Consider the following 23,354-nt stretch of genomic DNA (forward strand, 5'->3'; position numbering starts at 1 on the left):
TCTAATTGGATGGGGTAGCTCAGTTTTTATTTATGAAAAGTGTATATTAGTACAGAATTTTTAAAATCTAAAAAAAAGGCTGCTAGAATGAGTAACCACCAGTAGATTCATTTATTTTCAAACTCACCTCACCCAGCTTTAGGTTAGTGTGAACTCTGTCCTGGTAGCATCAATTACAAAGCAGCAGGTAACACTGGACAGGAATCATATACATCACTGGACACAATCATGCACACATGCGCAGGTTTTAAGAGTTGCCAGTCAGCCTAACTTGCATGTCCATGGGGTGATGGAAGAAAACTCACAGGAGTACAGGGAGAACAGAAAAAACCAACAAAGTGTCTGTTGGGTTCAAAACCTTGGACTAACAGCTATGTGGAACACCAGCAATTGGCAAAACACATGAATTCCACAAAGATCCATATTAGCATAATCTTGACTATTCATTTCCTGACTTTCTGCACTAAAGCCTGATCTTTACAGTTAGTCTGAATAGCAAATAACAAGTTATAATTAATAGTTTTTCATCCTAGGCAGTGAGGTTGGGAGGGAGGGATTCAGAGGCTTAATGATTTTTCATCTATTGCACTTAGCTTCTTAAATTTTTTGTTTTTGTTTTATGTACATTTTAATGACTGCTCTTTGCCATTGTTCCAAGAAATTAATTTTCATTCAAGAAGAGTAGTGGCTCTTTGACAAGAAGAGTGGCCAAGCTTAGATAAATAGTTAGGAGGTGAAAATTCAAGTGAAGCTGAAGTTTAATCAGGTGTGCTGGCCGTTATAACAACAGACAAATAGACAAGTCTGCACAGGGCAATTTGGTGCCTTTTCCGCTCTTATTTTTCTCTCTACACTTCTGGGGTTTTTTTTCTTTTCAATACCTTGCCTTTGCTTTGGTGTTTTTTTTATAATTTTTTATGTATTTTTTGGGTAGTCCTGAGAGGAGTGCGTTACAGTAATCTAGTCGACTGAAAACAAAAGTGTGAACTAATTTCTCAGCATCTTTCGATGATATAAGAGGTCTAACTTTTGCTGTATTTCTTAAGTGAAAAAATGCTGCCCTAGTGATCTAATTAATATGCGATTTAAAATTCAGGTTACAGTCAACAATTACCCCTAAATGCTTTACCTCCGTCTTGACTTTTAATCCTAATGTATCAAGTATATTTCTAATAACCTCATTATATCCATTATTGCCAATCACTAAAATTTCTGTTTCTATTTATTTAGCTTGAGAAAATTACTATTCATCCATTTAGAAACACAAGTAAGACATTGTGTTAGTGAAACAACAGAGTCGGGGTCGTCAGGCGCTATTGATAAATACAGCTGCGTGTCATCAGCATAGCTGTGGTAACTCACGTTATGCCCCAAGATAATCTGACCTAACAGAAGCATGTAAATCGAAAAGAGCAGCGGACCCAGGATAGAGCCTTGTGGAACACCATATAGAATATCATGTGTCTTTGAGTTGTAACTACCACAACTAACAATTTTCTACCTGCCAGGTAGGATTCAAACCAATTTAAGACACTGCCAGAGAGGCCCACCTTGACTAAGGCGATTTCTAAGAATATTATGATCAATGGTGTCAAATGCGGCACTCAGATCTAAGAGGATGAGAACAGATAAATGGCCTCTGTCTGCATTTACCTGCAAGTCATTTACTACTTTAACTAGTGCATTTTCTGTGCTGTGATTTGCTCTAAAACCCGACTGAAACTTATCAAGAATAGCATATTTATTGAGGTGGTCATTTAACTGCATAATGACTGCCTACTCTAAAATTTTACTTAAGAAAGGCAGGTTAGAAATGGGTCTAAAATTTTCAAAAGCAGAGGGGGTCAAAATTATTTTTCTTGAGTAGGGGTTTAACTACAGCAGTCTTAAGACAGTCTGGGAAGACCCCTGTATCTAATGACGAGTTTACTATGTCAAGAATACTATCAATTAGCACGCCCGATACTTCTTTGCAAAAACTTGTTGGTATTGGGTCAAGGACACAGGTGGAGGGCCTCAGCTGAGAAATTATTTTATGTAAATCAGGTAAATCTATCCTGGTGAAAGAATTACATTTGTTTATAAAGGAGTACTGGGGCTTAAGAGGATCCGCAGTGTTGGGGAGATGTACTATTTTATTTCTAATATCATTAATTTTTTGATTGAAAAATACAGCAATAGCCTCACAAGTTTCACTGGAAGTATTTTGGAGGCATTCCTTTAAGTTACCTGGGTTTAGCAAACGATCAGTCGTAGAGAATAAGATTCTGGGATTACTAGCATTGTTATTTATAATCTTAGAGAAATGGCAGCGCCTCTCAAAATGGACTGTGTTATTGTATTCTGTTATTTTAACCTTCAGTATCTCATAGTGGTTAGTTAGTTTAGTTTTCCTCCATTTACGCTCAGCTCTACGGCATGTTCTCTTTAAATCAGAGACTCTTTGGGTCTTCCATGGTATAACAATGCTAGAAGATTTTTTAACTGTCTTTTCAGGTGCAACTATGTCAACAGCAGCTCTCACCTTAGTATAAAATTTTTCTACCTTACTATTTACATTATCCTCGCTATTATAGTTAGCACTACAAACGAACTGATTACTTAGAATGTTTGTAAATTTTAAAGCTGCTGATGAATCAAAAAAAGCATTTTTTAACAATATGCTTCTCATGAATGTTTTCTATCAATATTTCTATATTAAATAGTAAAAGAAAATGGTCTGATAGACCAATATCAATGATCTGCTTTACATCAACTTTTACTCCTTTGGTAATTACTAAGTCTAACGTATGACCTGCTTTATGTGTAGGCTGATTAATGAGCTGACACAAATCAAAAGAGTCCAGCAGTTTCATGAATTCTTTTACTTTTGGGTCACACTGATTATCGATATGAAAGTTAAAGTCGCCGACTATTAGGAGTGTGTCATAGTTCGTAATTATAATTGACACCAAGTCTGAGAATTCCTCAAAGAAAGACGCATTAAATTTAGGAGGTCTATACATGGATAATACTAGAAAGTGAGAATCTCCATGAATAACAACGGCAAGACACTCAAAGGACTTGAATTTACCAAAACTGACATCTTTACACTTTAACCGGCACGAGTAAATGTTTGCTAAACCGCTGCCCTTATTTCCCTGTTGATCCACACAAGTAAAACTGTAATTCGGAGGCGCAGATTCGATTAAAACGGCAACACCATCTGAGCTAAGCCACGTTTCACTTAGTGCAATAAAATCAATTTTTCTATCACTAATAAGATCGTTGATGAAAAACGTCTTGTTGGTTACTGCTCTAACATTTAATAGTGCCATATTTAATGTTTTGGAGGAGCAGAGCTAAATTCTATGTGCGTTATGGGTATTTGAATTAGAAATTAAATTATTTTTATTAACGCCACTCTGTGCGTATTTTTTATTTAATCTATAATCTGTTTTTATAGATTTAATACATTGTTCATCTAAAGGTGTAATTGTAATTAAATTGTTATTGTTTACGTCGCACTGCCTAGATTTTTTACGTGCATTGAGATTAGTTATTAAAGTCGTTATGCAGTGCACTTTTGCGGAAGACAGTTAATGTTCTAAATGAATGGGGAAAACGTGATTACAACTGTGGCATGATTACTGGTGCCAGATGAGTTGGGCTGAGTATTTCTGTAAACTGCTGGTGTTCTGGGATTTTCATGCACAACACTCTCTAGACCTTACTTGGAATTGGGGAGAAAAACAAAAAACATCCTGTGGATAGAAATACTTTGTTCAGGAAATAGGTCAGAGGAGACTGGTCAGACTGGTTCAAGGTAACAGAAAGGCTGCCCAGCTGTTGTGAGTAGAAAAGCATCTCAGAAGGTACATCAAATTGGATTTTGAGGTGGATGAGCTACAACAGAAGAAGACCTCTTTGGGTTTCACTCCTATCAGCCAAAAACAGAAAACAGAGGCTGTGATGGGCACAGGCTCACTAAAACTTTATAGCTGAAGACTAGAAAAATGTAGCCTGTCCAAATGGATTTAGGAATCAACAGTATGAATCCATGCACCAAACCTGGCTTGTATCGTTAGTCCAGACTGGTGGTGGTGGTGAAGTAATGTTGAGGAATATGTTTTCTTGGCACACTTTGGGGCCATTTTTACTATTCATTCATCGCTTGAATACCATGGCCTATTTGAATATTATGTCTCTTCATCGTATCACACATGTGTATCTGAGGACTCCCTCGCAAGTTCTTTTGTGGTATGTAATGACCTGCCTGGGCAAGAGATGGCGTTGCAGCTAACGCTGTCTTCTCTTTCTTTCCCTACAGTGCCAAGAAGCCCCCCAGTGAAGGCAATTAACTTCACCCCTTACGATCCGACTGACATAAAACCCATGCGTCCTGGAAGGAGGTGTCACTTTTGATCTGAGCAACCCACAGGACGAAGCTCCATTAAATCTAGAACCCTCAAATTTGATTTGAACCCCCATTGAAGGGACATGCACAAACACCCACTAATTACATTCTTTTTTCTTTATTATTATCTCGTCCTTAGATGAATAAAGTACTGTCAGACACTTTAGGTTAGTGTGAACCCTGACCTGGTAGCATCAATCAGGTTGGCTTCCCAAAATTTCTTGGCTATTCAGTACTGTCTTTCTTGCACCTGGCCACAATGGCCACAATTTACCCATCTTCTAATGACTACTTCCAGCATGGTATTGTAACATGTCACAAAGCAAAAGTCTTCTCAAGCTGGTTTTATGAACATGACCATGAGTTCAGTATTCTTCAGTGGCCTTCCCAGTCACTGGATCTGAATCAAATAGAACATCTTTGGGATGTGGTAGAATGGGAGATTCTCAGCTTGAAAGTGCACCAGACAATTTTTCAGAAATTGCATAAGGTAATTATGCCAGCATGGACCAAAATCTCAAAGTAATGTTTGCAACATCTTGTGGGATTCATGCCTTGAAGAACTGAGGTTGTGTTGAGAGCTAAAGGAGGCCCTACCCAGTATTAGTATAGTGTACCTAATAACTGGCTCTGTGAGTTTATATTTCTGCAGTAATAACTTTTTTGCTCTTTCTAAATGATCATAATATTAATGGCAAAGATTAAGCAGTTATTGCTCAGCTTCTGTTGTGGTTAATACATTAAACTCTATTTATAAAGACATGCTTCTTTTTAAATATCAGTGGTTGGCAGTCTTGCATATTTATCGTCAAGTTTATAGATATTGTCGATTATTTCTCTTGTCCTTGTGGTTTGTGATTTCTTTTTGTGTGATAAAGATGTTATTTGTCCCTTCAAATATTCTTTGAGAATTTCCTAAAGAGTTTTGGCAGAAATCTCTGGAGCTGAATTAGTTTGTGCAGAGATAAATTTAATAATGTCCTAATCTGCAATATCAGTGGAGTCAGACACCATTTACCCATTGATCTAATAGAACTTGGTATTCTGAGCACTGAGATTAGTACGGCATGAAATAGCAATGAGATTATGAATGAAAGATCTGATTGAGCATAAAGTTTTTGTTAACAACGATGTCAGTTTAAGAAAGAAATATTAGTGTTACAACTTTAAAAATGTATTATTTGGGCAATACATTTTTTCTAGGACTCTGCTTTGTTGTTTTGGGAGGTTTGTATGGCTGGGCTCATTTCTGAATTTGCTTCTTATTTATATGTAACCTCCTGAATTAAATATCCATCCATCCATCCATTATCCAACCTGCTATATCCTAACACAGGGATCTGCTGGAGCCAATCCTAGCCAACACAGGGCACAAGGCAGGAACAAACGCCGGGCAAGGGCGCCAGCCCACCGCAGGCGCACACACACACACAACCACACACCAAGCACACACTACGGACAATTTAGAATCGCCAATGCACCTAACCTGCATGTCTTTGGACTGTGGGAGGAAACCGGAGCGCCCGGAGGAAACCCACGCAGACACGTGGAGAACATGCAAACTCCACACAGGGAGGACCCAGGAAGCGAACCCAGGTCTTCTTACTGCGAGGCAGCAGTGCTACCACTGCGCCACCCTGAATAAAATGTTTTATTATTATATTTTCATGTTACTGCAACACCATTTTATTTTGTTTATGGGCATTCTGCCAATGGTGGAACTGGCCAGGAATGTCCTCTATCATTATTCTTTTATAATGCCTTTTACAGTTTTAAAACCCAGTTTGTTAGAATTGAAATCAGTATCTTCAGTGATGGCCTAGTTTGGCCCACTGTATTAAGTTAAGAGGAACCAGGAGATTCTAAATAAGACAGAAACATCTTACAAACAATTTGTGGATTGTAAAAGAAAGAAGGCTCCCGAGTTTAGCCTGAAGGTGTGGCTCACCATGTGAGATCTCCAATTAAACATTCCACCCCGAAAACCCGCTCCTAGTTATATTGAATAATACACTATTTTGATGAAAGCTTGATCCTTTTCTTATAAATTGGCACTTCCTGTTCATTTTAAGGTACATCCTGTTTGTCTTTTTTCTAGATTGAAGCAAGTCTTTCCTAGTCACTGTAGGATATGAATTTCAGAGAGTCCTGGATTTTTTTCCCAAGGCTCCACTGCTTAATATTTGATTCATTGGTGGAGTTATAGCCCAGAGGAATGCCCCAGGGTTCCATTTAAAGATATAAATACCATCTAGGTTATTGTGGTCATTTCACTTTTGTTACCCTGGTAACGGCCATTCGTTGGTTGTGGGACTGTGTTACAAATTAGACGACTTTAAAAATGTATTATGCAGCTAATATATTTCATTTGGCTATTGTATCTGGATATGTGCGTTTGTGGTATGTTATTATCATTATGTTTTGTTACTAACTTGTATCTTGTTTTCCAGAGAGATTCATGCATTTAATTTTATTATGTTTTTTGGGTTTGTGAATTAAAGACATTTTAATCAAGCGTTGCATCCGTAAAGGCTATAGCATTATGAAGGATCATTCCCAGCCCTCACACGGTCTCTTTGTCCTACTTCCATCTGGTAAAAGGTTCTGCATCATTCAAACCAATTCTGGCAGGTTCAGCAACAGCTTCTACCCGTTGGCTGTTATGCTTCCCTTTTACCCTTGTATCTACTCCAAGTATTTTATTTATATTCATTTTGTTTGCTACTACTGTTGTTTTTATATTATTAGTTGTTATTGTTTTTTTATTTATTATTTATTTATTTAAACTTTTTGCTATATATTCATTTATCTATTGCTTATTTATTTTTATATTTATTTATAGTATAGTATAGTTCCTCACTTGGTATGCCCTTGTACTGTGTTTATATGTTCCACCGCAGTTCTAGGCAATGTTATTTTGTGCCACAGTATGCTGCAATTCTGTATATGGATGATATGTGAATCCATTTAAATTGTTACTGTTTTTCATTGTTTTTTTCACTAGTTTAAAATTATTTGCATCTTTTTTTCTACGTTCTTGGTTTTCAGGGATGCCACCATTTAAAAGGAGAGGTTATGACCACCTTACTGGGGGATTAGTATAGTAATATGCAATGTATGACAACCTTGTCGATGTAATGACAAAAAAGGACAACACCAGGGGCCTCATGTATAACGCCGTGCGTAGAACTCACACTATAACATGGCGTAAGTACAAAAGCGGGATTGTGCGTACACACAGAAAAATCCAGATGCAGGAATCTGTGCGCACGGATACTTTCACGTTCTTCCACTACATTAATCCCGATCAGCGTGAAAAGTAACGCACGTGCACGCGCCTTCTGTCCCGCCCCAACTCCTCCCAGAATTACGCCTCTTTGAATATGCAAATCAATATAAATAGCCTTCTGTGAAAAGACAATGGGAAAAGCACGGGGGAAAATATAAGAATTTCAGCGAATACCAAGTGGAGGCAAAGGAAAAACGTACTATTTGTTGGTTTAAACAGTGGTATAATCAACAAAAGAAAGTTGATTGAGTGACAGAGTGTCGGAAAAACTCGAAAGATCAAATTCACAAAGTCGCACAGTGCCCGAAATAAAAAAGAAATCACATATCAAAGTCGCCGTGAAAAGGCGAGTCGTAGCCCACCGTCTGAGTGTCATATGAAAGCTTATTAGGGTACAAACAAAAAACATAGGCACACAGTGGGAAAAAAGCACGAAATGTCAACTTTAATCTCGAAATTTCCACTTTAATCACGTAGTTTATTTTGCCATTAAAGTAGAACATCATAAACTTCATCTTAAAATCGTTTATTTTACTAGTTTCTCAAGTAGCACGTTAAATGCTTTGTTCTGTGTTTGATCTTCTATGTGCTCTATGTGTGTGAATCACTACGTGCTTCCGTTCTTTCTCTTTCTCCGACAGGACACAGAATACATTACATTCGAGAGATTAAAGCTCTCTGAATAATTAAAATACTGAGATGTATACGTGATATCTTTTTCATGATGATAGGAGTTAAAGCATGTTATTAAACATGGGAACACGGTGGCGCAGTGATTGTTCATATCTCACGCAAGAGGCTTGCTGCACCATGTGCGACCTTCGATGAAATAATTTATTACAGAAGTACTGTCTCTTTCAAACGTACTAACCTCCAATTCCTGTCCATACTTTTCTTTCTCCAATCGCCACACAATCAGCTCTGTAATAGACGTTAAGCCATTTGTAAGCTTAGAACGCCGATTCTTCAAAACTTTTAAGGAACATTGAAATATCTTCGTAGAACATGTTTAATTATTCTATTCGTCTATCCTTCCAGTGTCGCGTCAGCACCAGCAAGAATACAGCGCAAGGCAGGAGCTATCCTTGAACTAGCTATACGCTGCGGCACCATGTCCTCACATGTTTAATTATTAACAATACAGATTATTTAAATGAAGTTAAAGTTTTATCTGTATACTATAAGCAACATATTTTGCTGCATTTCATCTTAAAAATGATATTGTCATCATATGCGCTTTATAAAGTAGCACAGGTTGTGCAATATTATAACTGTAGTGTAAGTTTACAGTGAGGTGATTGTACTTATAAGTACAAACAGTTCTACAAGGAGCACTCGATGGACTGATTGAGTGCGTTTATAGTTCTTGGGATGAAACTGTTTCTGAAACGCGAGGTCCGTACAGGAAAGGCTTTGACGCTTTTTGCCGTGGTTGAGGTAGTGTGTACTTGAAACTGTATACCGATAATTCTCTTTCCGATCATCTGCTGCTGTGATTCACACTCAGATACAGTGATATAAATACTCCGAGTGGTGCAGTGAGAGTACTGTAATATGGAAAAAGATGATCCGCAGTGGCAACCCTTAACGGGAGCAGCAAAAAGAAGAACAAGATGCAGTGAGCGTAACAACGCTAAAGCAGTTATGATATTTGGAATACTATGGCTATTCCCTGGACCATTATATTGCTACAGGTTAATTACGATCAGATGCATTACACTAATAAACAATATGCAGTTAATTTCAGTGTATTTATAAAGCCGCGTCAGGAATGTGGAGCTAAGAAAGAAAGGATGAGCACACAGGAACAGTAGTTTGACCATTCTGTGGACCATTATATTGTTACAGGTTAATTACAATCAGATGCATTACATTTATGAACGATATGCGGTTAATTTCAGTGTATTTGATAAAGCCGCCGCCGTGGATGTGGATCTAAGAAAGGGTAACCACATAGGAACAGTAGCACTGCTTTGACGCTGGGTGCCGCCAGTCTGCAAAACCGAGCGGAGAAATTGCATACGCCAAGGTATGAGGTACCGTGGAAATGTGCGTGGCTTTACGCCAAGTTTAGGTTTTATACATCGCGATTTGAGCGTGGAAAGGTTCGTACGCAACATTTCTGTGCGTATGCACCGTTTATACATGACGCCCCAGATGTTTTTGGGCCATTTGAGATTGGATAGTGACAGTAAATCTAGCATGTGCACTTCATTTTTGGTTTTCTGTTTCAATGATGTATTCATTTGAACTTGTATTTGGCCTGATAAAAATATCTATTTGAATTTATGGTTACAAACTCACACATACATTCTGGTCTCTTTTTCTTTCTGTGTGCTCAGTAGAACATCTGTAACTCCTGGAACTAAGTATATTTTCTTCTTATTATATTTTCTGTTACACCATTTTGTTTTGTTTATGGGTGCTACCATTTTGATTGTCACATTATCAGTAATAAACCTTCCAGTTGTTAGGGGGCACGGTCCCAGGAGTAAAATCATGTGACATCACTAATGCAACACTTTATAAACTGGCACAACGAATCCTTAACCACCCAAGACTGTGGATATTAAAAAAAGAACATCTGAGAGTTTAATTAGTATGGTTTCTGGTTTTGAAATTATAGCTATCCCATGGTTTTGGCAACAGTATCATTTGAATTCCTTATTGCAAAAGACCACTCAGCCCCCATTGGGGATTCTACCTAACATACCTGTAAATGTTCTTAAATCAGTCTTCTTTGTTTTAAGGCTTCATGAGATAGGATTTGATGAACTTGGTCTTGTGGACAGCTGGATTGTCTGTCTTCATTCCATCATAATGAAGAGTGGTGGCTCTGAGGCTAGGGATCTGCACTGGCAATCGGAAGGTTGCCAGTTCGAATCCCATAAATGCCAAAAGGAACTCTGCTCTGTTGGGCCCTTAAGCAAGGCCCTTAACCTGCAATTGCTGAGCACTTTGAGTAGTGAGAAAAGCGCTATATAAATGCTAAGAATTATAATAATAATAATAATAACAGGTGGCTGCATGGTGCCTTGATCAGATGATGGTGATGATGCAGACTGATACCTTACAGGAACCAGAGAAGACAAGGAGAGTAGACAGAAAAATGGAGATTAGTAAAGACTGCAGATCCCTGAAGAATATGATAATTCTATGCCTATATATTCTGTTAGGAAAATGGTTAAAATGTAGCTATGAAAAAGCCAAATTAAAATAATGTTTTAGCAGTTTTTTAAGTGTTCCACAGTATTATCCTGGTAAATTTCTATTGGTAAAGTATTCCAGATTTTAGGTGCATAACAACAAAAGGCTACCTCACCACTTCTTTTATGCTTGGCTCTTGGAATTATAAGCAGGCCACCATTAGAAGATCTAAGGTTATGATTTGGAGTGTAGGGGGACAGGCATTCTAAAATAAAGGACAGAGCAAGATTATTTAATGCTTTATAAACCATTAGTAGTATTTTAAAGTCAAATCTGAATGACATGGGTAACCAATGCAACAACACTAAAACTGGTGAGATGTGCTCAAATTTTCTTTTTCTAGTTAAGATTCTAGCTGCTGCATTCAGCACTAATTGCAGCTGATTAAAGTTTTTCTTAGGTAGTCCTGCTAGGAGTGCATTACAGTAATCTAGTCAACTCAAAACAAAAGTGTGAAGTAATTTTTCAGGGTCTTCTAATGTTATAAGAGGTCTAACTTTAATTATATATTCCTTAAGTGAAAAAATGCAGTCCTAGTAATCTGGTTAATATGAGATTTAAAGTTTAGCACAGATTCAACAATTACCCCTAAGTTTTTTTTTTTTTACCTTTTAAACCTAATGGATCAAATTTACTTCTAATACCCTTGCTATTTCTATATTTGCCAGTCACTAACACCTCTGTTTTCCCTTTTTCAATTTGAGAAAGTTACTTCTCATCTAAGTGGAAATACTGTTAAGGACACTGGACCAGAGCCAGGGTCATCAGGTGCTATTAATAGATAAAGCTGTGTGTCATCTTCATAGCTGTAGTAACTCACCATTTGCTTTGAGATAATCTGACCTAATGGAAGCATGTAGATTGAAAAAAGCAGCAGTTCAGAATGGATTCTTGTGGTACTCCATATAAAATATCATGGGTCTTTGAAGTACAATCACCACAACTAACAAAGAATTTTCTATCAGTTAAGTAAGACTGAAACCAATTTAATATGCTGCCGGAGAGGCCCAACCATTGTCTAAGGTGATTTATAAGGATACTGTGGTCAGTTGTGTCAAATGCTGCACACAAGTCTAAGAGAACAAGAACAGATATACAGCCTCTGCCCGCATTAACCCGCAAATCATTTACTACTTTAACCAGTGCAGTGTCTATACTATAATTTGTTCTAAATCATGACTGAAACTTATAAAGAATGAAATGTTTATTCAAGTAATCATTTAGCTGCTTAAAAACCACCTTTTCTAGAATTTTACTTAAGAAGGACAGGTTAGAAATTGGTCTAAAGTTGTTGAAGACAGAGGAGTTGAGATTATTTTTCTTGAGCAGGGGTTTAGCTGCTGCAGTCTTTCGACAGTCAGGGAAGACCCCCCCATTTCTAATGATTCAGTATGTCAAGTACACTATCAATTAGCACATTGGAAAGTTCTCTGAAAAAGTCTGTTGGTACTGGGTCAAGGACGCAGGTGGAGGGTTTCAGCTGAGAAATTATTCTATGTAGTTCAGATAGATCTATTCCAGTGAAAAGATTTAACTGGCTTAAAAGGGCATTCTGGGGTTCCATGGGATAAACTTTGGGCAGATTATTTCTAATATAATTTATTTTGTTTTTTAAAAATATAGCAAAAGCCTCACAAGTTTCACTAGTAGTTTTTAGGAAGCATCCCATTAACTGAGCTTTGTTTAGAAGAAGATCAATAGTTGAGAGTAAAACTCGTGGATTACTGATGTTATCATTTATAATTTTAGAGAAAAAGGACTGCCTTTCAAGCCAGACCGTGTTGTTATATTCAGTTATTTTTGCCTTCAGTATTTCTTAGTAGACTATCTGTTTATTTTTTCTCCATTTACGTTCAGCTTTACGGCATGTTCTGTTTAAATCAGATACTCTTTGGGTCTTCCACGGTATGACAGTGCTGGTGGATTTCTTAACAGTCTTTTCAGGGGCCACTATGTCAACTGCAGCTCTAACCTTAGCATTAACGTTTTTCACCTTACTGGTTACACTATTAGCGTTATTAAGGTGAACACTACAATCCAACTGATTGTTTAAAATATTAGTAAACATTGAAGCTGCAGATGTATCAAAATAACGTTTTTTGATACTGAATAACTTTTGATATCGAATGTTGTTTATGCATCAGTGGAGTACAATGGTTCCAACAGCCCTGTCCTTTTGCTTCTCAATGGCTATAATATCTCACATTCATGCACTGGAAAAACAAGAAACACAAGTTTTATGTTTAGGGCATGAAATACTGAGGTGGTGTAAAATTGAATCCCCAATAACAAGTACATCACCAAAATCTGGCGGCACTGTGCAGGAGTGGAGAGGGTCAAAGAGGTCCTGGATGGTGATGCTTACACCGAAATGATGGAGATGATCTAGCCTTGAACCCCCACCTGCGTTTCTGAAACAGCTAGTCGTCATAGGAGCAGGGGTAAAACATGCTTGGCCTAGTGTGCAAGTTGCAGGGTCGATGTTGTTGGGTCTAGTTGCATCGATCTCAGCTGCTGAGGAGGTCTTTTGTAGCAGGTGAGCTTTCTGTTCCCTGGGGTGTGTCTATCTGGCAAGGAGTTGCTGAATTTGATTCTTAAGGGCCTGGAGTTCATCGACAACGCACTGCAGCTCATAGTTGGCCCTTTTCCACTTCCACTTCACATCCTGAAGATAGAAAGAAAGAGAGAAAAATAGTATGCAGTACTCCCTCTTACCTGTCTTTCTCTCTCTCTCAGAGCACCCTCTAACAGGCCCAGGTATCCCTAGATTCCTGATTCAAAGCCAGGTCACCAACTGCTAGATCTCTTAGGTGAACAACAAGGCCCCATATTTATCCTTCTGGAACTGCGCACCCACATGCTGCTTGCCTTGCCACTCTCTTTCTTAAAGATCAGAGTATTAATCATGCTTGACAAATAACTGGGTTTCCTGTCACCTATCATACTAGGGATCTATGCACGCTTCAGCAAAGGCCGCATCTCTGAGCTACTTACATGAACACCTCAGCAATTATAAAATGTTATGAGAAGAGCCCAGGTACACTAGAAATAAGTTACTCCTAAAAAAAAAGCCCAACCTAAAATCCCAAGATCTCCCTAATTATTTAAACAAGTGATTCCCAAACTCGGTCCTGGGAACATACTGTGGCGGTAGGTTTTTGTTCCAACCAGTTTCCAATCAGTGATAATAACTGATTTAATTGAAACAGCTAGTATTTTTTTTTTTGCTCTATTTTATTCTGTTTACAGAAAACCACAACATTTTTACATTTATAAGACATTTAAAAACATTTCCATTTTTGCTATAGCTGTAATTGCTTAACTTTCTTTTGATGTTTTCCTATTATGTTGTCCTTTTGCTATGTAGTTTGTTCCCTTAATTTTGTCCTAATAACGACAATTAATGGCTTAAAATTATTTTGTACTATCTTTATGCCATGTTTGTTCTCCGTGGATGCCACCATTAGTTATTCCATCACCTTAGTATTTGAAAGGATAAAAGGGCCTTCCATCTGTTCTGTCAGTATTCAAGAATGGAGATATCCTAACAGACTTTTATAGTGTTTATTTTCCTATTCACCTTCTTGATTAAAGAACTTTTTGGCTATGTTATTTTTGACTTTGAATGACAGGAATTTCTGGTTGAGGCAAGAAGACTGTTCTTTGAATTCCTGGTTACAGTCTTGCTTTGTTTATTGCCTATGTCTCACCTTCTGGTAATTAATTAATTTTTTCTGTGCTGATTCATTATTCGGCACAACACTTTTAAGGTTAGAGACCTCTCAAGGGATGCCACAGCCTCTAGGAAAACAAAACTGAATGCTAGAATAATGTCCCTTCTTAAATAAAGTAGACCCACCTGCTACATAATTTTCTCATCTGTCTTAAAATTGAGCTCTATCTGGGAAAGACCCACTGAAGGTGGAATTTTCATTACAGACCTTTACTGTAATTAGTTAAACATTTATCAGTGTGGGCAGAGCCCATGGTGAGCAACAATTAAAAGGAGGTGGAGGCAAAGTCCAAAAAGACCACAGACCAGATCAACTTCTTTAGAGATCAGTGAGCTAAGTACAGTAAGCAGTAGAGCAAGAGTTTAAGTCAGTGGGCCAATTACTCAGAAATTAATTTAAAAAAACTGAAAAGCTAAACAAACATTACAAAACAATTTTCAATGTATTGCTAAATAGGTTTACATTAGATAAGAGTTGAATGGTTTTTAAATAATGTTAACAAGAAAAGTGTATGTTAAAATTTTCAAGATGTTTATTGCATTATATTACTGTTCAAAACAAAGAAAGCAAATGCATCTGTTGAAAATGCATTGCTTGAAACAGATCAGTTGCCACTACCACATATCTTTTCTCATGAGCTATAAATACATAAGAATCTGGACACTTACTGTTTATTTATATTTGTTGGCAAAAAAATATTTAAGTATCAGAGATCTGTTTCCTTTTGCAGCACATTCCAGAGTTAGGTTTCTTATTTTTATGCACTACAGCGCCAGGTGATTCATATCTGTTGAACAATCAGCTGGATGCCTTTTGTTTCAGTTCGGGAATACATATTACCATAATGTTTAATATTTATCACTAAGTACTCCAAGGTATCTGAGAGAAAGATCTATGTTTGCAGTTGCAATTAATGCATAATAACAATAAAACTATACTTAATACATTTTATTCATTTGCTTTTATATTTTAAATAAACAATTATAGTTTTAGTTAGGCGGCACGGTGGCACAGTGGTAGCACTGCTGCCTCGCAGTTAGGAGACCCGGGTTCGCTTCCCGGTCCTCCCTGCGTGGAGTTTGCATGTTCTCCCCGTGTCTGCGTGGGTTTCCTCCGGGCGCTCCGGTTTCTTCCCACAGTCCAAAGACATGCAGGTTAGGTGGATTGGCGATTCTAAATTGGCCCTAGTGTGTGCTTGGTGTGTGGGTGTGTTTGTGTGTGTCCTGTGGTGGGTTGGCACCCTGCCCGGGATTGATTCCTGCCTTGTGCCCTGTGTTGGCTGGGATTGGCTCCAGCAGACCCCCGTGACTCTGTGTTCGGATTTAGCGGGTTGGAAAATGGATGGATGGATAGTTTTAGTTAGTAATCAAACATACCAAGATTTTTTAGTCACCAGTGCTTTGTTTTCTTAAGGGCATGCAGTATGTCCCATAAAACATTGTCTTTTATTGTCGCATACTGGACTAAGCCTCATTCAATGAGTGCCTGTATATCTAAACAAGTTGCACAATAGATGTTTTAAAAAAAAAAAAATGCAGGCTTATTAAACATTGCTTAGAATCTTGTAACAGACTTTGTTGTAATCTTACTTTTTCTGTGGAATGCCATACAGCTGTACTTTTTCACGCTGTGTGTAATATCAGTAGATAAACAGATATAAAAAATACCAGAGGCCGTGAGACTGCATAATGTACATGGCTAAGATCTTCTTAAGTTATCTTTTGATTACGTAGTTCAACTTCCAATGTATCATCTTTCTGGTTTATTTTACCAGCTGGACCTCTGCTTAGATCTTATTAGGTTTTCACCACCCTTTTTAAATGCCTGAATCAAATATGGAGCTGTTATGGTGCGATATTTGAGAATGGTATTCTGGTACATCTTAATCATCATCATTATATCTTTATACCCTGGTGATTGTCACAGTAGCAACATGTTTAGCTTGGCTGACCCTGTCACAGAGAGATAGCTTACTCTAAACCATTGCAGAAGCTTTGTTTTGGCTGTATTTTGTACTTGTGAGCTCATTTTTTTCAGTCATTACCCAGAGGTTGTGACAATAGGAGAGGATGACTGATAAATTGGCACCTTCTTCCATTGGCTTAAATCCCCCTTCACCACTACAGTCTGGTACATCATTTTTAAAACTGCTCTACCGTCTCTTATGAATGAGATGTCAAGGCACATAAAATCCTTCAGTTGAGATGATTCACATCCATTACCAGTAGGGAACATCTTACTGTTTCCAGGGAGATGACCTCAGATTTGGAGGTGATAATTCTCATAACCTCATCACACTCTGCCATTAACTGTTTAAGATGATACTTCTTAGATACTACGGTTTTCACTAAAATTAAAAGGTTTTTTGTTTCACCCTCCAGACCCGTTCCTCACTCTGATACCCTGTGCATGAAAATCATGAACAAGATAGGAAACAATAGAGAAGAGTTCAAATCACACATTAAATGGTAAACATAATGCTAGGTTTGCAAACACAGCTCTGATTCTGAAAATGCATCGAATGGCTCACAGCCCTGGCACCCTGTATTTTTGTAGCACTTTCCAAAAGATACCACAGGGTACATGGCAAAAGCTTTTTGAAGTCCACAGAGCATTTGTAGACAAAATCTGCAAACCTCTATGATCTGTCACATATGTGTACAAGGACATTGAGTTGGACCTCTGTTTTACTGTGTTGTTGACAAATCTGTTCATGTATTTACTGAAATGCCACAATGTCTACTATACTGAATAATATTTAAAGTTTATTGGAGGTTTTACAAAAGAGTCTGCAAACTGGTAAAAACTAACCCTGATATGTTTGGATTTTTTTAATTAATACTGTAAATAAATTAAATGAAGGATGCTGCTGCAATACAGCTAGACGTGAACACATATTTCTTATGCATGTACTTTATGTAGGCCTATGTGAATCATGTATGAATACTGTATACAGTAGTCTTTGTAGCTGTCATCACCCCTTACCAAAAAATGTTCATGCGGCCCTGTACACTGCAGCCCTTCCTTGTAATTATGGTTCAGTTAGCTAGAAAAGGCTGGTGTTTTGAACCATAAGATCAATTAAAAGTTAGAATGAATAACTGATTGTGATCATTTGAGGCCCGCAACCAAAGAGACCCAACATGACTGAACTAAGTAGGTTCAGAAAATAAGTGGGTGAACTTTTATGATTGTGGAATGTTGTGCATGCACCAGGAATCTTTTGAAATGCATGATGTTGTCAGGAGGTTTAGTTTACATTCCTGACAGACTTGCTGTAAGGATTAAAGCCACAACCAAAAAAGATCACTTTAAAAAGAGCTAAATAATTTTTAGGGTACAGTTTGGAATCAGCTCTTTTAGAGCATAACTGTGCTTTTTTGGTCACATATTGGCATTCAATTTCTGTGCTCATAAGTGGGATAATAGAGATACCAGAGAAATGTGATTCAGAAAAACGTCTGAACTGAACTTGATTTTTTTTTGTTTGTTTGTTTGTGTGCCAGTCATAAATTGTCCATAACAAACACTTTGTTCAAATAAAAGGTTTCTCATAAGTGCTGTTGGTTTTGGAGCACCTAGGGGGAGCAGTCTGTTTTTGACTTTATAATCATGCTATCTGGTCCAAGTGTCTATGTTTTGAACATTCTGGGGAAAAAGGTGATGATCTGTCAGCTGAACTTTACTTGGTAGGTCAATAGTTAAGTAGGTCCATAATGCTAGAGGCCAGGCTGAACATCTAAGAGAGACACAAATGGATTGGCAGAGTGTCTTTTTGGGATTTGTTTAGCAGTCAGTTCTGCTCTTCCTGCATCTTGAGGGATGCTAAGGATAAGAATTTCACATTAACCCTGTATTAGACAGCAGTAATGGAAGTGGTTGTCTGGAACTACAACTGAGATATGATTCATTTCAATCACGGCAGAAATCCTAGGAACTCTTGGTAGGCAAATGTTAACTAAAAGAAGAAGGCCTTTCATAATAGTTTAGTACCTGTGGTTTGGCATGTTGCGATGTTGGGTCAGTATGACAGTTTACTTTAAGAATGCCATGAGAAGTGACCATAGTTCATCAATGGACAGATATTGTTGTTTTCCTTTTATGTTTAATCAGTTACTGCCTTGTTCATTGTGTGTTTTATGAAATCTGTATTTATATGTGTATCAGCTCAGTATTTAGTAATTAGTATAATCTATACTTGTATTTTAACTGAGAATTGTTCACAGCTTTCTGCGTATGCACTCAGTGAAGAGTGCTGTACAAAATGAAGTTGTAATGTGTTAGTGAAAAGTACAGTGCCCTGTGGCTGTTTCTACATGCCATTTGGTCCCTTTGTATGTGGAGCATTTAAAATTACTTTTCTAAAGACAAGCCATCTCAGTTTAAGATAATGGCCTATGTTTCCATATTACATGTTATTATAGCTTTTCTTCACAGTATTCTTTAAGTACGTAAACAGTATGTACATATACAGTATGTGTGCTGACACAGTTCATTTCATCTCCCTTGGTGAAACAAGCTGGTAGCACAAGAGGAATACTACTATAAAGAGGTATGAAAACTCCAAATGCCTTAAGGCCTGTTCTGCCCCCTATTCAGGAAGGAACGGAAAGCGCTTCAGACAGATTACAACCAGCAGGAACTGTAGATGTACCAGTGAGCCAATCTGAACCCATTAAAAACAAAAGAGAAAGTACCTCTTCTGGTCAAATTGTCTCAAATGTATATAAAAGTTAAATACGGAAGAAGCAGAACACTGGAAATCTGCTGCAGGCTATATTTTATATTTAAAAGACCCCACTCTGTTTTCTGGGGAAGAATATTATTTGCTTAATTGGCCTACTATGCATTTAAATCCTTTCATAATTATTGTGTAAGGAGAATTTAATTTGTCAAACTAAAGGCACAGAAAAATTAGCAAATCTTACATGCCTGGGCCTAAAATTCGAGTTAATACTTTTTAATACAAGTGTATTATAATCATTACGATACTTGTTTTTACAAATATGGTCTTTATTGAATTTTGATATCATTCTATATTATTGTATATTTACCTGAAACCTTTTTCCAAGGTGACTTATGTAGTCAGGATAATTTACCAGTGTTTACAGATACAGTATTTTTCTAGTTTAAGAGCAGGCAGGTGACTTGTTCAGGGTCTCACAGTGAGACAAAGGTGAGAATTGTCTTGGCAACCCTGTGGATTTAAAGTCCAGTGCCTTAACCACTACACCCCACTTCTTTCTTTCTGTATAATTATGACTCCAAGGAAACAATACCGATGCACACTGGTGAATAAAATATGAAACTTGGAACAATGAATACTGTACATCAATAAAGCTGGATTGTAAATTAAAAAAATGCTCATAAAGAAAAGTATTTGAATGTGACTTTTAACAACAAATTTTAAGTAGGACTTGCAGTAAGATTGACATTTTTTCAAATGTTAGTGTAGATTTGGAGTAAAAGAGTACATGATGGTGTATCTTTCAGCAGGGAACAGAGTCCTGGCAAAATAGTGATTTCTGGGTGTCATAATGGAGGGGCCTATCCTGCAAATGTCATGTTGGCAGCAGGCTCAGAACAAGTCACTTGGACTGAATCTCAGGGATGAATGGTGAAAATGACAGTTTGTTGGGAATAGCTAGTCTGGTATCACTGTAGAAATGTTAAACTCCAAATGAGCTATTAAGGTCATATTTCGGTTTAATAATTAGTTCAGTAATCAGGATATTGTACTATAACTGGCAGGAATACTAATTGTCTTCCAGTGGTTCAGAAGAAGGTGGACATTACACTATTTTTTCACATGTGAAACCAACTAAAAGAGATCTTTTTTTACAAGTCAAGTGAGAAACAGAAAATTTACTGCTGCAGTGAAGCAAAAGAGATGATAAAATGTAGTCATTGACACAGAGGCAAACAGGGACAGCAATGGTGTTAGCAGGTTGGTTTGGCAAGTTGTTGCCTACATTTTGCCAAAAATATTTTTCTTTTTCCAAAGCTTCATTTGGCCTCATTTCCTCCTTATTTATCATTTGCTCTTTTTGTGATTATGTGCGTTCACACCTAATACTTGCAATATATAACAAAATGAATTGATAGTGTTTTACAAAGTAAACAGTATTACAGTTCCACGGAGAGTTCCATGCTGGACTGCATTAAGGCCAACAGAAAGTAGAAGCAGGTATACTCCCTAGTAGATAAGAGGGTATCTGATCCAGTGCAGAGTCAGATAAATATGGTGGTTTTGGCTATCCTTGGCTAAGGCCATAGTATATAATAAATATCACAACTGCAGAAGACAGCACTGTTTATCAGTTTTAGTCTATTAGTGACCAAAGAGTTGAGGTCCAATAATCTGTCTGTGAGGTAACTGTCAAGAATAATTCCAAGGGTGGTTACAGAATGAACAACCCAACAGTATAACAGGATTGAGACCAGTATATAGCATTGTCACTAAAAAGAATTTGCTTAAGCTTCCACCCCTCTCTATTTCATGTCCTAAAACTGAGAATCTGGTCGCAAACCCCAAAACCATAAACAGTATGTGGTAGCATGCCCTGCTGAGCTAAACTGAATTTTTCTTTTCCCCAAATGATAAAGCCTAACTCTGACTTTTAAAGTGCAACTGGGAGGGTATCATATTTCACAGTGGCACGCTCTTTCTTTTTCGGATTTGCTGCCCAACACTTACATGCAGGGACCAATTTTGGATGAAACTCCAGACAATCATATACTCACACCTGATCAAATTAGACTTAACAGCTTTTGATATGTGGAAAGAATTTTGAGCTCCTGAAGGAAAGCACACAAACTTGTGACAAGGATATAACTGCCACAGGACGCACACCAGCTTGCAGTCAGAGTAGGATCTGAGCCCTGAAAGGTGGCGCTGGCAATGCTTTTTTAGTCTGTTAGGCTGTCCATAAAGTAAGATTTTGGGGAGGAAAAAAACAAAAAAATCCATTCATCTATTTTCTTGGCATACTTATTTTGATTTAAAGTTACTGAGAACTCTAGCCAGGGTAAAAGAGCCAACACTTGATAGAGATACTGGACCGTAATGCAGAACACTCATGAACACATCCACACTTAAGATTTGGGACTTAACTATAACCCACCTGTATGTATGCTGTGCTAATAAAAGTGGAATAATTAGTGAAAAACCCATTGGCACCAGTGTAGAACATACACATTCTACAAAGAGATTGTTTGGGTCCATGATATAAATTCAGTCTCCTGGATGGGTCAGACAGCATCCCAAATTAAATGTGCTAACATACATCTAAAGACCATATCACATTAGACTCTTCTCCAGTGATTTTCATCCATAGACTTTTTTAATATAATCTTGTGAGTTGGATGCAGTTGGTGGCACTTTTCAGTTGTCTAGTATGAGATACGTAGCGACTCACTCTAACTAGTCAGCATTTTTGAATGTTTCTTAAGTTGTAAGCGTGGAATATGTCTGCATGAGAGCTGACAACCAATGAATTCTCATTTGGAAGTACATGGCATATAATGCTGCAATGAGGAATAAGGAACGTGGATTTTTTGATTCTCTGATTCTTACAAACAGAAGAGAAGTTGTCTGTCTGATGTCTCAAATATTATGTACCACAACAGAAAGGAAAAAAGAAAAAGGGCCTGTTAACTCCTCATACGTCACTAGCTATTTTGGGCTGTTTGCTATTGATTGTCAGAGAAAGGGACGAGCATGACTGTGCTGGATAATCAAAATGTAGTCACATGATTTGACATGGCCAGTGATTTTCAATTGGTTAAATTGACATGGTCCGGCGATGAGATCAGCAATTGCAGCTGTCATGTCTGAAATACTGTACTATATAAATAGAAGCTGTGTAATTTGACATTTTCTTTAAAAACATTAAAGATTAATATTGCTAAAGGAGAACACAACAGCAGCCAAAGTAAGCTCTTGAATAAAGAGATAAAAAAGACTTAATTATGGATCTGTACCAGTGCTCAAAAGTGGCTTAGCAGAAGAAAAAAATAAGAACTTTAGGTCAGTTCACCAAGTGAGACGGGGGGCCCATGCTACAGATAGGCAAAGTCAGGAAACGTGTCCTCCAGTTCAGTATGGTCCAGGTTCTAGCAACAAGGATGTTTAGAGTAGTCAACTGTTTATTCTTCTTCCATTACAAACCTCAAATAAATTAAACTATTCAAGTGTACAACATAAAGAAAAGTACTTGTACATTTGTGTATGCTACATTTTCATTGTTTTACAATACTTCACAATTTTGTTTTACAGTGAATGTCTTTCTGTGTTCCTTTAACATTTAAGCTTTGTTTACTTTAGATGGTCACCCTGATCTCTTAAATGTACTGCAACAAGAGTTAGAGGCAAGGATTTATAAAGATGTTCTTACTAAGGGGGAGATGAAAACCACTCATGTTTGTGTTATTGGGTGATAAAAATAATTTACAAATGCTTAAGAGCATGAAGCATTTCTGGTCATTTTACATTTCCTATACATTATGGTAAATTGAAAAATTTACTGTTTATGTGATGCAGTGTGTTGAAAATCTTTTAAGTGATTAATTTTTTATATCTGGTTTTCCTGGTAGAATTTTAAGGAATGCAAAGATGTCAGCAATAAAATTTCTAATAATATTAAAAGTTTGAGCCATAGAACATAGTGTGAATTGAAGCTTAATGACTTGCAGGTGTTCTGCCAAAAACAGGTGGAAATCAGGAGGA

General features: G+C 37.4%; 1 protein-coding gene across 3 annotated transcripts in view; it reads left to right on the plus strand.

The window, feature by feature from the left end:
* LOC114648040 (24-hydroxycholesterol 7-alpha-hydroxylase) overlaps positions 1-23,354 on the plus strand; it is a 149,686-nt gene that overhangs the window by 92,529 nt on the left and 33,803 nt on the right. The window contains exon 11 of one of the 3 annotated variants that reach the window (XM_051925603.1): positions 4,310-4,502. The exons of the other annotated variants lie outside the window; for them this stretch is intronic. Within the exon in view, the coding sequence (XP_051781563.1) occupies positions 4,310-4,340 (31 nt within the window). The 3' untranslated portion in view covers positions 4,341-4,502. Of the gene's footprint in view, positions 1-4,309; positions 4,503-23,354 lie in introns of those variants that run through there. 3 annotated transcript variants of the gene reach the window in all.

The sequence above is a fragment of the Erpetoichthys calabaricus genome, chromosome 3 (assembly GCF_900747795.2).
Source record: "Erpetoichthys calabaricus chromosome 3, fErpCal1.3, whole genome shotgun sequence".
Taxonomy (NCBI): domain Eukaryota; kingdom Metazoa; phylum Chordata; class Cladistia; order Polypteriformes; family Polypteridae; genus Erpetoichthys; species Erpetoichthys calabaricus.